The sequence below is a fragment of the Hipposideros armiger genome, unplaced genomic scaffold, assembly GCF_001890085.2.
Source record: "Hipposideros armiger isolate ML-2016 unplaced genomic scaffold, ASM189008v1 scaffold_738, whole genome shotgun sequence".
Classification (NCBI taxonomy): domain Eukaryota; kingdom Metazoa; phylum Chordata; class Mammalia; order Chiroptera; family Hipposideridae; genus Hipposideros; species Hipposideros armiger.
This window is the reverse complement of record NW_017732088.1, coordinates 463,122-478,084: the sequence shown is the minus strand read 5'-3', so window position 1 is coordinate 478,084 and position 14,963 is coordinate 463,122. Positions and strand designations below refer to the sequence as shown.

At 37.8% G+C, this 14,963-nt stretch overlaps 1 protein-coding gene across 1 annotated transcript in view; it reads right to left on the bottom strand.

The window, feature by feature from the left end:
- LOC109373609 (phosphatidylinositol-binding clathrin assembly protein-like) overlaps positions 1 to 7,611 on the bottom strand; it is a 20,963-nt gene extending 13,352 nt beyond the window's left edge. The window contains exons 1-6 of the mRNA XM_019627620.1: positions 7,533 to 7,611; positions 4,689 to 4,831; positions 2,532 to 2,607; positions 1,258 to 1,360; positions 1,003 to 1,096; positions 777 to 888 (exon numbers count right to left, since the gene is read on the bottom strand). Coding sequence (XP_019483165.1) covers positions 777 to 888; positions 1,003 to 1,096; positions 1,258 to 1,360; positions 2,532 to 2,607; positions 4,689 to 4,831; positions 7,533 to 7,611 — 607 coding nt within the window. The remainder of the gene's footprint in view (positions 1 to 776; positions 889 to 1,002; positions 1,097 to 1,257; positions 1,361 to 2,531; positions 2,608 to 4,688; positions 4,832 to 7,532) is intronic.
- Positions 7,612 to 14,963: the final 7,352 nt, after the last annotated feature.

Sequence of the window (14,963 nt, the reverse complement as noted above, 5' to 3'; positions counted from 1 at the left end):
AGGGGCTGCAGCCTACGCCGTCGCCAGCGACTCACGGCAGCCCAGCTCCAGGTTGAGCTGTTGTTCAGCATCTTAGCTGTGGAGGGCAGTGTCACTGACCCTCATACATGGGATCCGACCCGGGGTCCTCTGGCATGCCAAGCCAGTTCTTAACCATCGTGCCACTTGGCCGGCCCGTAGTCTGTAATCTTTTTGAACACTGTGAAGCTCTCTGAGGGAAGGGGCTGTGTTTCCTACTTTTTTATAACTACAAATGTACCAGGTACTTCTCCAGTATAAGAAAATCTCAAATTCTCATCAATGAAGTTTGGAGAACCCTTTCTGTGAAAGAATCACTCATTAGGGTGAAATGATGACAGAAATTTCCTGAAAAAACTAAGAAATACACACTTATAGAGTAATCAATAACAATTACTTATGGTATAGGCTACATTTTCTTAGGAAAGTCAGAACTGTGTTTTTTACCTTGGTGGAGTGGGACTGCATAAGTAAGGTATAAATATGGCAACCCATGTTGATTTACTGGTAAATTTCCCAGAAATATCAGTTAGCACTTATACAAAAATTGAAAAGTTCTGTGGGCAATTCACCAAATAATTTTAACCAAAACAAAACCCAATATAATGTCTCATTATTTAAAACTATACATGACCCTGCAAGGATCTTCGATTTTGAATCTAAAACGAATGTGAGTCTAAATGTAAACTTAAAAGATTTTGATAAATTATTTGTACCGGCTTATTTTTAAAGCACATAATGTTTATTTTTTAGCCTACCTAGCAGATTTAGGATGCCCTCATTATAGGCTGCAAAGAGGCGAAGAGAATCCTTAAAGAGGAGCATGAAAGCAGCACGTGCTATATCATTATTGAGTTCCTCAGGATTTGCCTGGAAATCAAGTAAGTGTAATCAATTACCACCACAATTAAAAAAAATTCCTTCCCCACCTACACTTAAACAATGCCATTTGCCAATATTTAAAAAGATTTATAAAGCTCTTACATTAAAACTAAGAAGAGCATCGAACTGAATTTGAATAACTCGAAGTGTGTTTAACAGCTCTTTAGTATTCATAGTTCTCATCATACCATCCAGCCTATAAAAGACAAAAGAAATTCATAGTATCAATGATTAAGAGTTTGAGAAGCACAAGACATCAACATCTTGAAATACAGCTGTGTTTTTAACCAACTACACATATCAGAGCACATATGTATTTCGGTATTTCTTCCTTACAAACTTATGATATTTACTGACCCTCTTTTGATTTTGGTGATGTCAGATGCTATCATTCTATATGCGAGTGACTTCTCATTCAAGTACCTGCTATATCGTCTGATGAAAGTTGACATAGCATAGCCTAAAAATGAAATATTTTAATTATTTTGAATTTAACCAATATTAAGCATTTATAATATATGTCCATAAATGCAAAGACTTATCATTCCACATTCCCTCATATACCTCAACAATATCTTTGAGGCACAAAAACTAGAATGGCCTTTATTAATCATTAGTTCAACTTTCCTCCAACTTTATGTTAAAGATTATTTTCTTATCTCCTCAAAACTTTGATATCACTTCAGGATGTCATGTTGATGGTGACATTCCCAAACAGAGGAAATAATTAAACTTCATCAGTTTCTTTCACATTTCCACAGAAACTATTGTAAATTCTTAGCGTTTTCCTCAAACTGCCCATCCTATCGTAGCTATCCCTCCCCAACTCTCCCTCCATGCAGCAAATGACTTTGCCCTCCACGACATAGATGAAATGGACAAAAAAAGGCCATCTCACCACTCAACTTCCAAACATACCTTGATTCATTTATTCAATTTATTTATTCATTCAACAATTTTTGAGTGCCTACTACGAGCCAGACACCTTTCTAAATGCTGGACGTTCAGCAGTGAACAAAACAGACAAAAATCCCTGACCTCCTGGAGCTTACATTCCAACAGGGTATTGATAGACAAGCCAAAGGAAAGAAAAACACAGAGATGGCTGGTCGGTGAGAAGTGGAAAGGATAAAATGCAGGCAGAGAAGGGGCAGAAAGTTGTGCCACAATTTTCACTCGTCTGAACAAGGAAGGCCTTACTGAGTAAAGAGCTGGAGGGTTCATTTCCTCCATCTCTAGCACACCGCATATTCTGATATTCTTAGTAGTAGGCACTCCAATGTGTTGTATCAATGAATGAGAAATTATCTACCATCATCAAATGTACAACACACCACACCCTTCATAATTTAGAACCACTTTTATTAACCAGGCATGGTTTTCAGAACTTTTCCCTCCTTGCCACATAGAAATATTTCCATCAAAGAATCAACCTTACTGGGGAGGCCACTTAGCTCAGTTGGTTAGAGAGCAGTGCTCATAACACCAAGGTTGCCAGTTCGATCCCTGCATGGGCCACTGAGCTGCAGCCTCCACAACTAGATTGAAACAACTACTTGACTTGGAGCTGATGGGTCTTGGAAAAACGCACTGTTCCCCAATAAAAGGAAAAAAAAAAAGAATCACCTTACCTTCTATGACACTTTTATCCAGGAAGTTGTGTAAAGTGAACAAAGAGTTTCTAGATGCAAGATGTTGGATAAAACGCTGTCAAACAAATGAGCCAAATTCAAAAATCAGGTTCTGTCCACAAATAGAGATCATTAATGATTTTTTCATTGTGACATAATTCTATCATATAGCTTCTATGTACTTCAGGAGCATTAAGGTGAGCAGGATCATATCCTGGGGTACACAGTCTAAGGACCTGCAGTGTTTTCCTGTTTATAGGCCTCTCAAATACACAAGGGGTTAAACATTAAAGCTCATGTGAATACACACCCTTTTCCTCCAAGATTTTCTAGATTGCCATTCCTCCTTTTTGATTTTGAGAATATTTAATTAATGAGGGAATGATTTTAATTAATAGTAAATTACTTCATAATTTAACTTGCAGAAAATTAAAAAGAATAATTTCATACATCTGTGTACCCCACTACCCAGAAACGAGAACTGCTAACTTTTAGGCATATCAGCTTCAAGTCTATTTTAAAAATAAGAGGAATAAAGGATTACAGATAAAGTTAAAAGTGTCCTTTGCCCTATCCCTAAGTTCCATTTCCTTCTCCTACCTGGAAGTAACAGGTGTCATTCATTTTAATATGCTATCTTTACAGTCTATTTTCTTTTTAGCTTCATATATTAATACATTTGTCGCATGGGAAAACATTGTGTGCCTTTTTAAAATTTATATAAATGATACTGCACTCTATCATTCTGTAACTTGCTTCCTCTATTAGCATCTTTTCTGAGATATAGCCTTTTTGGTATACATCCCATTTAATATCATACAGTATTTCATTGTATAAATACACCTCATTTTAGTTATCTGTTTCCTACAGATGGGAATTTAGGTGATTTCTACTTTCTAAATATTGTAAATACGCTATGAGTCATGGATTTGCTGGATCACTGGGCTGGGAATTTTCAGTTTTACTAACCATGTCTCAGTGCTCTCCTCTCAGTGATAAACTGCAGCAACTAATATTTGCATGTCATCTACCAGTATGTCAGTTCCCATTTCCTCAAGGTCTTCACAACTCTTGATACCATCTTGCATTTTAAATTTTGCTTATCTGAGCATGTTCTCAGATGGTTATCAGCCATTCTGGTTTATTTTGCTGGGAACTCTCTGTTCATTTCTTTTGTTCATTATTCCATTGTACTGCATTTTTCTTACTGATAATGTATTCTGAATATTAATCTTTTGTCTGTAATATATAGAATCTTATTCCAACTTTATGGTATCTTTCCTCCTCAAATGTCATAAGCATGTTCTCCTACATTTTCTTCAATTTTAAAAATTAGTATTTTGCATTTAGAGGCATTTCATTCATGAGGAGTTTATTTTTGCATATGGGATAAGATAAAGATCTCATTCAATTTTTTCCATAGGGATGTTCTTGTACCAAAAGGCTTTATTTTAAATTCTGTACTTTTCCCCACATATTTAGTGCCACCAAGCTCCCACATAAGTACAGTTCTACTTGTGAGCCTCTATTACACTCCATTTATATATGTGTGTATATATATATATATATATATATATATATATATATTCTATTTTTACCAATACCATTCTGTGTGATCACTGTTGCTTTATAGTAAGTTTCAAAATCCAGTCAATTTCTAAATCCTAATTTTGTAATGCAAAGCTTACTGAGACAAAATGTTAATTTGAAATTGAAAATAATAAGTAATTTAATGTTATAGAACATTTCAGTTGTTCTGTAAAATACAGAGTGTTTGCATGTGGGGAGATGTGGACAGGTGATGATGTAATACACTCAGGTATCCAGTTTCTCCTGGTAAAGTAAAGCAGTTATGCAGGAGGACATTTTTGAGGACTTTCATTTTTTGGTCTAAATTATCTAAAGAATTGAGTGTAATATCCACTCTATTATCTAGTGGTTAAAATAGTATACCTCAAATACTGGTTGCAAAGATATACACATATGGAAAAATCAGTTTTTAAATACCCACTGCTACTCACTTCCCCCACTTGTCACTATTGAAAGTAAAAGGTGGTAAGGCTTTGCCAAACCAAAAACATTTTGCAGTCGTGTACTGAGAGTCCTTTGTACAAGAAAGAAGGAAGTGCCTACCATTTGAGTATACACCATGCTCACCTCATTTCCATGAACCATAAGGTGATGCACAGTAACCAGCGCTTTGAACACCACCACCCAGCTTCCGCTCCCAGTTTTCTCAAAAAGAAGATTGACCAGGTGTTTAACACTCTTATTTGTTTCATTTATGTACTGTATTAGATCTAAACCAGAGACAGTGACAAGTGTTAAAATGCAGACTGAAAGAATTTTCAAAACCAAAATTGCTAACTTTGACTTAAATACAGATGCAAGCAAATCTCAGAGAAGTGACAAAGGGAAGAATCCAAAACATTTTCGTTAACAAGTATTACAATTTGCAATGATATATGTTACGTGATATTGAATACCTGTCTACCCTATGTTCTGTATACTTTCTTTTTTTTAACATTTTATTGGGGAACTGGGGGAGGGGAACCAACAAGTTGCTGTCCTTTTGTTCTTCAGTCTAGTTGTGGAGGACGTCGCTTCACTAGCCCATGTTGCTGTTATCATTGTGCTCTTCCAGGGTGAGGCAGTTGTTCACCGGCCATTAGATGGCCACTCACGCTGGCTGCCGGCCACACACGGTCGCTTACAGGAGCTCCACTGCAGCAGGGGCTGCAGCCTGCGCCGTGGCTGGCAACTCACAGCAGCCCAGCTCCAGGTCGAGCTATTGTTCACCATCTTAGCTGTAGAGGGCACAGCGTCACTGGCCCTCATGTGGGATCCGAACATGGGCCCTGCTGTTCAGAGCTGGCGTCCCAAGCCAACTCTTAACCAACACGCCACTCAGCCAGCCCTATGTTCTGTATACTTGATGAGGGTAGGGACTGTGTCCATTTTGGTCACCATCGTCTCCCCAAGACCCAGCACAGTAGTTGGCACATAACAGGTTATGGTAAATACTTATTAAATGAAAAGGACTCAAGAAGGTAAGTAACATCCCTAAGGACATACAGGTAGTTAAGTGGCAGGGCTGGGATTTGAAATCAGATTTGTTTGACCTTGGAGACCCATATATTAATCATTATGCCATACTGCCTCTCTCAAGAAGAGTATCATGTCACGAAGGCTCAGGCAGGAGCTTTCCTTGTAGTGTCACCCCACATCTGACCATTTTGTTTGCATCCTTCAATCCATTATTGCTTCTTCTTGAGTCCACTTCCCCATAACCTTGTACCTGTTTACTGCAACAGCTTCCCAATGTCTGACTTCAGAGTTATAACCATTCATCAATTTACTTCATATGGCCCCTCAAAAGCTAATTTTCATCGTTTCATTTTCCCATTCAAGAACATGCAGTGATTCACTGTTGTTTATCAGTTCAAAATCTTTTTTGCTTTCAAAACTATAAATTATCATTATAAAACTCCACCCCTACCACTTATTCATTCATCGGCATCTTCACATGCATAGCACGAGAGTAGGGACTAAGGAGCGTGCTTAACAAATATACTAGCGGATTGCAGCAATAGGCTGACTAACTGTATACCCAGATTCAATTATTCAGCGTCAATGCCTGACACATGCTAGTTGTTGTGCCAAGTTGAAGGTTATGAACAATGAGATTCTCTCATATTTTTTTATCTCAAACTCTGCTTCATTCCTTTTTTCTTTAGTTTTTTTGTTTCTGCTTTCCCATGATTTCAGCTGTTGAACTGAACATTTGGGCTATCGTGCTACTGACCCCAATGCCCTTGTTAGGTTGCATCTTTCTTATAAATAACTACTGCTTCTCCTTTCGATCTTGGCACATATTCAATTTTGGCACATATTACATAACCATCCATGGATGGATAATATATATTGCACCAGAAACTAGCACGGAGCCTGCACAGAATAACGTTCGGCAAACTTTCAAAAAATATACAGATGGTGCCCCAGAAATGTTAAGAAATTTTAAGAAAACTGTATTAATATTGTAATAATATAAACCGATAACAAAAAATGAATACAAGTCACGTTTGACTTCTGCAATTACAAGAGGTGCTCAAAGTGGTTACTATCAGTGTCCAGACACTTCTGATTACAGCGAACTACTGCTTGAGCAACGTTGACCGAAGTGTCCACTTGTATACATTTTTTGGCACCCTCGGTATATAAAGGAAATTAATCTCTGTTAAACTTAGTGAACTGTTCGTTGTTGAAATACATGTACATTGTCATGATGATAATACTTCACAAGGCAATTAATACATATTAACTCCATTGATAGCTTTAAAGCAAAATACAAAAATAAAAAAGTGATCAAAAGAGTAAGTCATCTATGAAGGTTTCAATAGTGGTATGATTATGTATATTGCCAACAGCACAAATTATTTGTAAAGTCACTGCTCACAATGAAGTCAAACAGCAGGGATTGGGGAGATACTGGGAGTCTATTCTGTCTTTGAACAAAAGCTAAGTTTAAGAATAAAAAGTCTTTGCCTTGGAAACATACACAGGAGCACAAAAAATGTTGCTGTGGACACTCTAAGCCTGTTCATGGACCTCAGGTTAGGACTACCTATAGGACGACCTGTTTGATGGACGTTTCCTTCCTTTATTTCAAAAGACTTGCTGACTGTCATGATTGATAGGGGAGGTGGGGTGGACTTTAGAATTGAGACCCTTCTCAGAAGCCTTGTTATTCCACCACCCCTGTGTCCTATGTTATTTCAATAACTTAAAAATAAATAGTTTGGAGTTTAAAAGTCCAGTGGTTCTCTTGTAGACTCAATCAAAGATTACTATAAGTGAAAATTCAATCTTCCCTGTTATGCAGCCGGGAGGAGGGAGAGAAGGGCTGGGCGGTGGGGACAGGGAGGGGAGTGGGATGCCACTAATAGGGGCACTTAGGCCATGATGGCCGTTTGAGCGGCCTACACCAGACCTCCTACTCACCCGCTAGGTGTTCTGGCTTTGGTTCTTTGGGCTCATTGGTGGTCGCCCCAAGGGCAGATTTGGACACAGATGATCCCATGTCTGCGTTGTAGACCACCAGCCACGAGGGTGATGGCTGCGGAGTGTAGGCCCTGCCCTTCCAGACCAGCGGACTGATCAACAGACCGGCACCCCTGATGACAGATGGGACGCCCGAGGTGACAGAAGGCCTGGCTTCAGGTAGCTTTCACCAGATGACCTTTGCTCACAGCCTGACGCAGACCTACAGCATTATGAGGTGGGATTTGAAGTGACGAGCCGCGGGGCCTCTTCAAAAATGCTGGGAAAAGATTGGCGCGGGTCCCAGAACGGGGCCTCTCCAAGAATGCTGGGAAAAGATGGCCGAGGACCCCATCGAGCTTGGGGCGGGGCATCTGCAGAGGGGCAAATGCGGACCCTGTGCACAGTACACACTGGGTAACAAAATAAACAAACACCAGTGAATGAATAGTATGAGGAAGGTGGACTCATTGGAGGCTCCAGATGAAAAGTCTGGATAGCTACAAATCTTGGAAATTAAGGGGTCCTGTGACAGTACTTTGGAAATCCTTAATGTGACATTTTTAGGAAGGCTTCAGTCACATTATGGGGGCTTTGTCCCGCCTGAGGTCATGTCCTCCTACCCTTCATTCAGCATCAGATACAGAAGTCCACAAAGCCATTTAATAATACTCCTTTATTATCCTTTTAATACCTGTGGAATCTGTAGTGATGTTACCCCTGTCATTCCTGATATCAGTAATGTATAAGGTCTTCTCTTTTTTTATCTTGATAGGTCTGGCTAGAGAGTCATCAATTTTATTTATCTTCTCAAAGAATCACCTTTAAGTCTCATTGATTTTCTCTATATCTTGATTTCTGTTTCATTGATTTCTGCTCTTATCTTTCTTATTTCCTGCCTTCTACTTGCTTTCACTTTCTTTTGATCTTTATTTTCAGGTTTCTTAAGGTAGATTAGCTTAGTTACTCGAGATTCTTCTTTTTTAATAAAATAGGCATGTACAGTTAACCACTGCTTTTGTTTTCAAAGAACGTTTTCTTACGATCTCAATCTATTAAAATTTGTTGAGTCACTTTATGGCACAGAATATGCTCTATCAAGGTACATGTTCTATGTACCCTTGAAAAGATGCATATTTTTCTACAGTTGGTTACAGTATTTCAATTAAATGTGTATTACAATTCTTGATATTGTATCACAAGTGACTGAGGTTCCATCCATTTTCATTTTTTATAGCCTTTCCCCCACTATGCTTCAGGTTGGAGAGTTTCTTTCGCTATGACTTCAAGTTCACCAATGTTTTCTTTTTCAGAGTCTCATAATCTTCAGCTAATCCCATCCAGGACAGGTTGTGTTTCTAATATTGTATTGTTCATCTCTAGAACTTCCATTTGGTTATTTTCTATCTTTCATTGCTCTCCCCATTATGTATACATTTCCCTTTAGATCCTTAAGTGTATTCATAATAGTTATAATGGTTATTTTTAAATGATTGTTTGCTAATTCCTTCATCTTTGATAATTCTGGCTCCATTTCTATTGACTATTTTTCTCTTGTGTATGGGTCACATTTTTCTTCTTCTTTACCTAGTAATTTTTTATGGAGGCCAGATATTGTTAATTTTACTTTATTAAAATAGTGCTGTGTTTTGATGTGTTCCTTTAAAGAATACTAAAGTTTTTTAACTTTTTTTTTCAAGTACAGTTGAAATTCAATATTTCATTGTTTCAGATGTATAGCACAGTGGTTAGACATTTATATAACTTATCAAGGTGGTCCCCCCAATAAATCTAGTAGCCATCTGACACCATACATTGTTATTACAATATTATTCCCTATGCTTTACTTTACTTTACAATGACTGTTTTGTAACTACCAATTTGTACTTCTTAATCCCTTACCCTTTGTCACCACCCTTCCCATCTGGCCACCATCAGTTTATTGTCTGCTTCTATTTTGTCTGTTCATTACTTTTGTTTCTTAGATTTCACATACATACGAGGTCTTACAATTAAGTTCATGAACTTGTTGCAAAATGTTGCTAACCTTTTTTGATATCAAAAGGATTATTCATTATCAATTTGTACCAATTGGACAAACAGTTAACCAAGTTTACCATTTGGAAGTGCTGAGAAGCCTGCATGAAAAAGTGAGACGACCTGAACTTGTCACCAACAGTTCATGGCTCTTGCATCATGACAATGCACCAGCTCACACGGCTCTGTCTGTGAGGGAGTTTTTAACCAGTAAACAAGTAACTGTATTGGAACAGCCTTCCTACTCACCTGATCTGGCCCCCAATGACTTCTTTATTTACTCAAAGATAAAGGAAATATTGAAAGGAAGACATTTGGATGGCATTCAGGACATCAAGGGTAAGACGACGACAGCTCTGATGGCCATTCCAGAAAAATAGTTCCAAAATTGTTTTGAAGGGTGGACTAGGCACTGGAGCTATTGCATTTCTTCCCAAGGGGAGTACTTCGAAGGTGACCATAGTGATATTCAGCAATGAAGTATGTAGCACTTTTTCTAGGATGAGTTCACAAACTTAATTGTCCGATCCTGTATAAGTGAAATCATATGGTATTTGTCTTTCTCTGACTTATTTCCCTTAGCATAATACCCTCTAAGTCCATCCATGTTGTTGGAAATGGTAATACTTCATTCTTTTTTATGACTGAGTAATATTTCATTGTGTATATGTACCACCTCTTCTTTATCCAGTCGTCTATTGATGGGCACTTAGGTTGCTTCCATATCTTGGCTATTGTAAATAATGCTGCAGTGAACATAGGGGTGCATATGTCTTTCTGAATTCATGTTTCAGATTTCTTTAGATAAATATTCAGAAGTGCTTTTTAACTACGTTGAATGTGCCCTATCTCATCTGACCTGGGAAGCTAAGCAGAGTTGGGCCTAGTTAGTACTTGAATGGGAGAAGTTTTTTAATTTTTTGAAGAATCTCCATACTGTTTTCCATAATGACTATACTAATTTACATTCCTATCAACAGTGTACAAGAGTTTTTTATCGACCAATGCTTGTTATCTCGTCTTTCTTATAATAGCGTTCCTAACAGGTGTGAGGTGATATCTCACTGTGGTTTTGATTTCCATTTCCCTGAGGATTAGTGATGTTGAGCACCTTTGAATATACCTGTTGGTCATTTGTATGTCTTTATAGAAAAAGGTTTATTCAGGTCCTTTGCCCGTTTTTAAATTGGATTATTTTCTCTTTTGCTATTGAGTTGTATGACTTCCTTACATATTTTGGACACTAACCACTTATCAGATATATGGTTTGCAAAAATTTTCTCACATTCCATAAGTTGTGTTTTCATTTTGCTGATGGTTTTAATAGCTGCACAGAGGCTTTTTAGTTTGACGTAGTCTCACTTGTTGATCTTTGCTTTTGTTGTCTGTACTTTTGGTTTCATATCCAAAAAAACTTATTACCAAGACCAGTGTCAAGGAGCTTTTCCCCTTTGTTTTCTTCTAGGAGTTTGATGGATGCAGGTCTTACATTTAAGTCTTTAGTACATTTCAAGTCAATTTTATGTATGGTGTAAAGATAAGAGTCAAATGTCATTCTTTTGCATGCAAATATCTAGTTTTCCCAACACCCTTTATTGAAAACTATCTCTTCCCCATTGTTTATTATTGGTGACTTTGTCAAACATTAGCTAACTGTGTATGTATGGGTTTATTCTTGGGCTCTCTATTTTATTCCATCAGTCTATGAGTCTGTTTTTATGCCAGTATCACAGTGTTTTCATAACTAGAGTTTTGTAATGTCATTTAAAATCAGGAAGCCTCCTGCTTTGTTTTTCTTGCTCAGGGTTGCTTTGGCTATATGGGGTCTTTGTGCTTCCATATGAATTTTAGAATTGTTTTTTTCTATTTTTGTGAAAAATGCTATTGGAATTTTGATAGGGATTGCATTGAATCTGTAGATCACTGTAAGTAGTATGAACATTTCAGCAATATTCTTCCAATCCAGGATATGTTTTCATTTATTTGTGTCTCTTCAAATTATTTAATCAATATCTTACTTTCCATTGTACAGATCTTTACCCTCATTTGTTAAAATTATTCGGGAGTATTTTGTTTCTGATGTTATTGTATATGAGAATGTTTTCTTAATTTCTTTTTCAGACAGTTCATTATTAGTGTATAAAAATGTAACTGGTTTTTGTCTGTTGATTTTGCATCCTGCAACTTTACTGAATTTGTTTATTCTTTTTTTTTGTGTGTGTGTGAAGTGTTTAAAGTTTTCTACATATAAGACCATCACATCTGGAAACAGACTAATTTTACTTCCTTCCAATTTGGATGACTTTTCTTTTTTCCTTGCCAATTTGTTCTGCCTAGAACTACCAGTGTTATGTTAAATAGAACTGGTGAGAGTAGGCACCTGTCATACTTCTGACCTTTCAGAAAAAGCCTTCAACTTTCACCATTGAGGGCGATGTTAGCTATGGGCTTGTTGTATATGGATTACATTATGCTGAGTTACATTCATAGACTTTTATCATGAAAAGATTTTGGATTTTGTCAAATGCTTTTTCTGCATTTATTGAGGTGATGATATGGTTTGCAGCCTTCATTCTGTTAATGTGGTGAATCACATTAATTGATTTGCATATGTATGTTTAACTATTCTTACATCCCAGAGATAAATCCCACTTGATCATGTTATACAATCCTTTTTTGTGCTGTTGAATCTGGTTTGCTAGTATTTTGTTGAGGATATTTGTATCTATATTCATTAGGGATATTGGCCTGTAATTTTCTTTCCTTGTAGTCCTTTTCTGGCTTTGGTTATGAGGGTAATGCCGGCCTTATCAAATGAATTTGGATGTGTTTCCACCTCTAATTTTTTAGAAGAGCTTGAGAAAGACTGGTATTAATTCTCCTTTAAATGTTTTGTACAATTTACCCATGAAGCCATCTGGTTGTGGGATGTTCTTTGTTGGAAGGTTTTTTAAATTAAATGTATTGGGGTGACATTTGTTAATAAAATTTATAGGTTTCAAGTGCACAATTCTGTAATACATCATCTATACATTACATTGTGTGTTTACCACTCCAAGTCAAATCTCCTTCCATCACCATATATTTGACCCCCTTTACCCTGTTCTACCTGCCCCTCTCCCCTTACCCTCTGGTAACAACTAAAATGTGTCAGTGTCTGAGGTTTTTGTTCCTTTGTCTTCTTTGGTTTTTTGCTTTCAGTTTTATACCCATATGAGTGAAGTCATATGGTTCTCAACTTTTTCTGTCTGACTTATTTCAGTTAGCACAATAATCTCAAGATCCATCCATGTTGTCGCAAATGGCAGTATTTCATCTCTTCTTATGGTCAAGTAATATTACACTGTATATATGTACCACATCTTCTCTATCCAATCATCTATCTAAGGAAATTTTTGTTTCCACTCCCTCCTAGCTTATAGTTTCTGCTGAAAAATCTGATGATAATATAATGGGATTTCCTTTATAGGTTACCGTCTTCTTTTCCCTGGCTCCTTCAGAATTCTTTGTCATTAATTTTTTACAGTTTTCATATAATGTGCCTTGGAGAAGATCGCTCTGGATTTAGGTAATTACCGTATTTCCCCATGCATAAGACGCACCCTTTTTCGAAAAATTTGGAGTCTGAAAACTGGGTGCGTCTTATACAGTAGTTGTAGTTTTTTTACTTGCATTTCCCGCAATGAGGAGTTGTATGAATTTTATGATGAATAAAACTTGAGTTCAATAACTTTATGTAATACATTTTTTCCCCCAAATTTTGGGCCCCAAAATTAAGGTGTGTCTTATACATGAGGAAATATGGCAGGTGTTCTGTTTTCTTCTTGGATTCGAGGATCCAGTTCTTTCCATAGGTTTGGGAAATTGAAATTCTGATCGACTATTTGATTGAACAGGCTCTCTGTGGCCTTTTCCCTCTCTTCTCCTTCTGGTATACCCATTATTCTTATATTGCTCTTTGATGGACTCAGTTCTTGTAGAGTTCTTTCCTTTTCTCTTTTTTTTTTTTACTCTCAATTTTCTCTCTTCTTCCACCTAGGTCATTTCCAGATTTCTATCTTTAATATCACTAATTCTTTCCTCCAGCTGGTCAACTCTATTTCTTAAGCTCACTATTTCATTCTTCATCTCTTTTATTGAAGTCTTCAGCTCCAGAATTTCTGTTTGGTTCCATTATAAAGTGTCAATCTCTTTGGTAAAGTATTCCTTTTGTTCGTTGATTTTATTTCTGAGTTCATTAAACTGCCTATCTGAATTTTATTGCATCTTGTTGTGTTTTATGAGAACTGTAATCTTGAATTCTGTCATTTACATCACATATTTCCATGTCTTTAACTTTATATTTTTGGAGATTTTTCATTTTCTGAGCTGCTTGATATCTTAGTTGTTCATGGTGTTGAATGGATTATTTCTTTGCCTAGGCATTTATCGGAATGAACTCTGCTTTTTATTTATTTGTTTTTTAAGAGTTATACCTCTTTAGTTGCTTAATAAGAGGAGGTCTTTCTTTTGTTTTCCAGTAGGTGGAGCTGGAGCACAAACGTTTTTATTTTCTCTTGCACTGCTCTGGCTTCTTGGATCTCTGCAGGGTGGTGTAAAATGTCTTATATCCCCTGGGGATGTGGGTGTCTCCTGTGTGGCCAGGTCACCTTGGTCTTAGGGCACCACCCCTGTGGAAGAATGTGGTGGGCCATGGAGTTTGAACCCATGAAATCCCAGTGCTTCCCCTGCAGCCAGATGCAGTGCTGAGTTGTCTGAGCTGTTCCAGGTGCCCCAACTGGGATCAGCTGTGAAAGGCGAGGGAGGGGTGGGCCGAGAGGCCGATGGTGTGTTTGTGGTTTTGTTCTCCTCCCAATAATGGAGACTGCCAGACTTCAGCTGCCTCGCCTCTTTATGTCCACCCTAGTCACTGGGATTAGCCACAGTGTGTGTCTGCTGCTCAGGAACTGTTTCTCCAGTTCTCAGGGCTATAGACATTCTAATCTGTAACCCAACACTCACTGCTTGTTTCTTTTGGTATCTGCAGCTAGTTCTGGGAGGGTGCAGGGAGGAAAGCTCTGGGAGGGTGGTGGAAGGCAGCCAGGCTCTGTGTCTTTGTTTTCTGTCTGACAGTGGCAGCTGCTAGACCACAGCTATCACACTTCTGTATTTGGTCTCTGCCTTGATTGCTGGGTTTAGCCGTATTATATGCTGGTCACTCAGGCAGGAATGCTCAGTGCCACAGATAATGCACCTGAAGTCTGTATCCTCCCCTTTTCCAAGACCACAGTGAGGTCCAGGCTGCATCCCACGGACCCTGTCTCTGCACTTATCTCTTCCCTCCTCCTGTTTGCCCCAGTTCGCCCACCTTCAGAT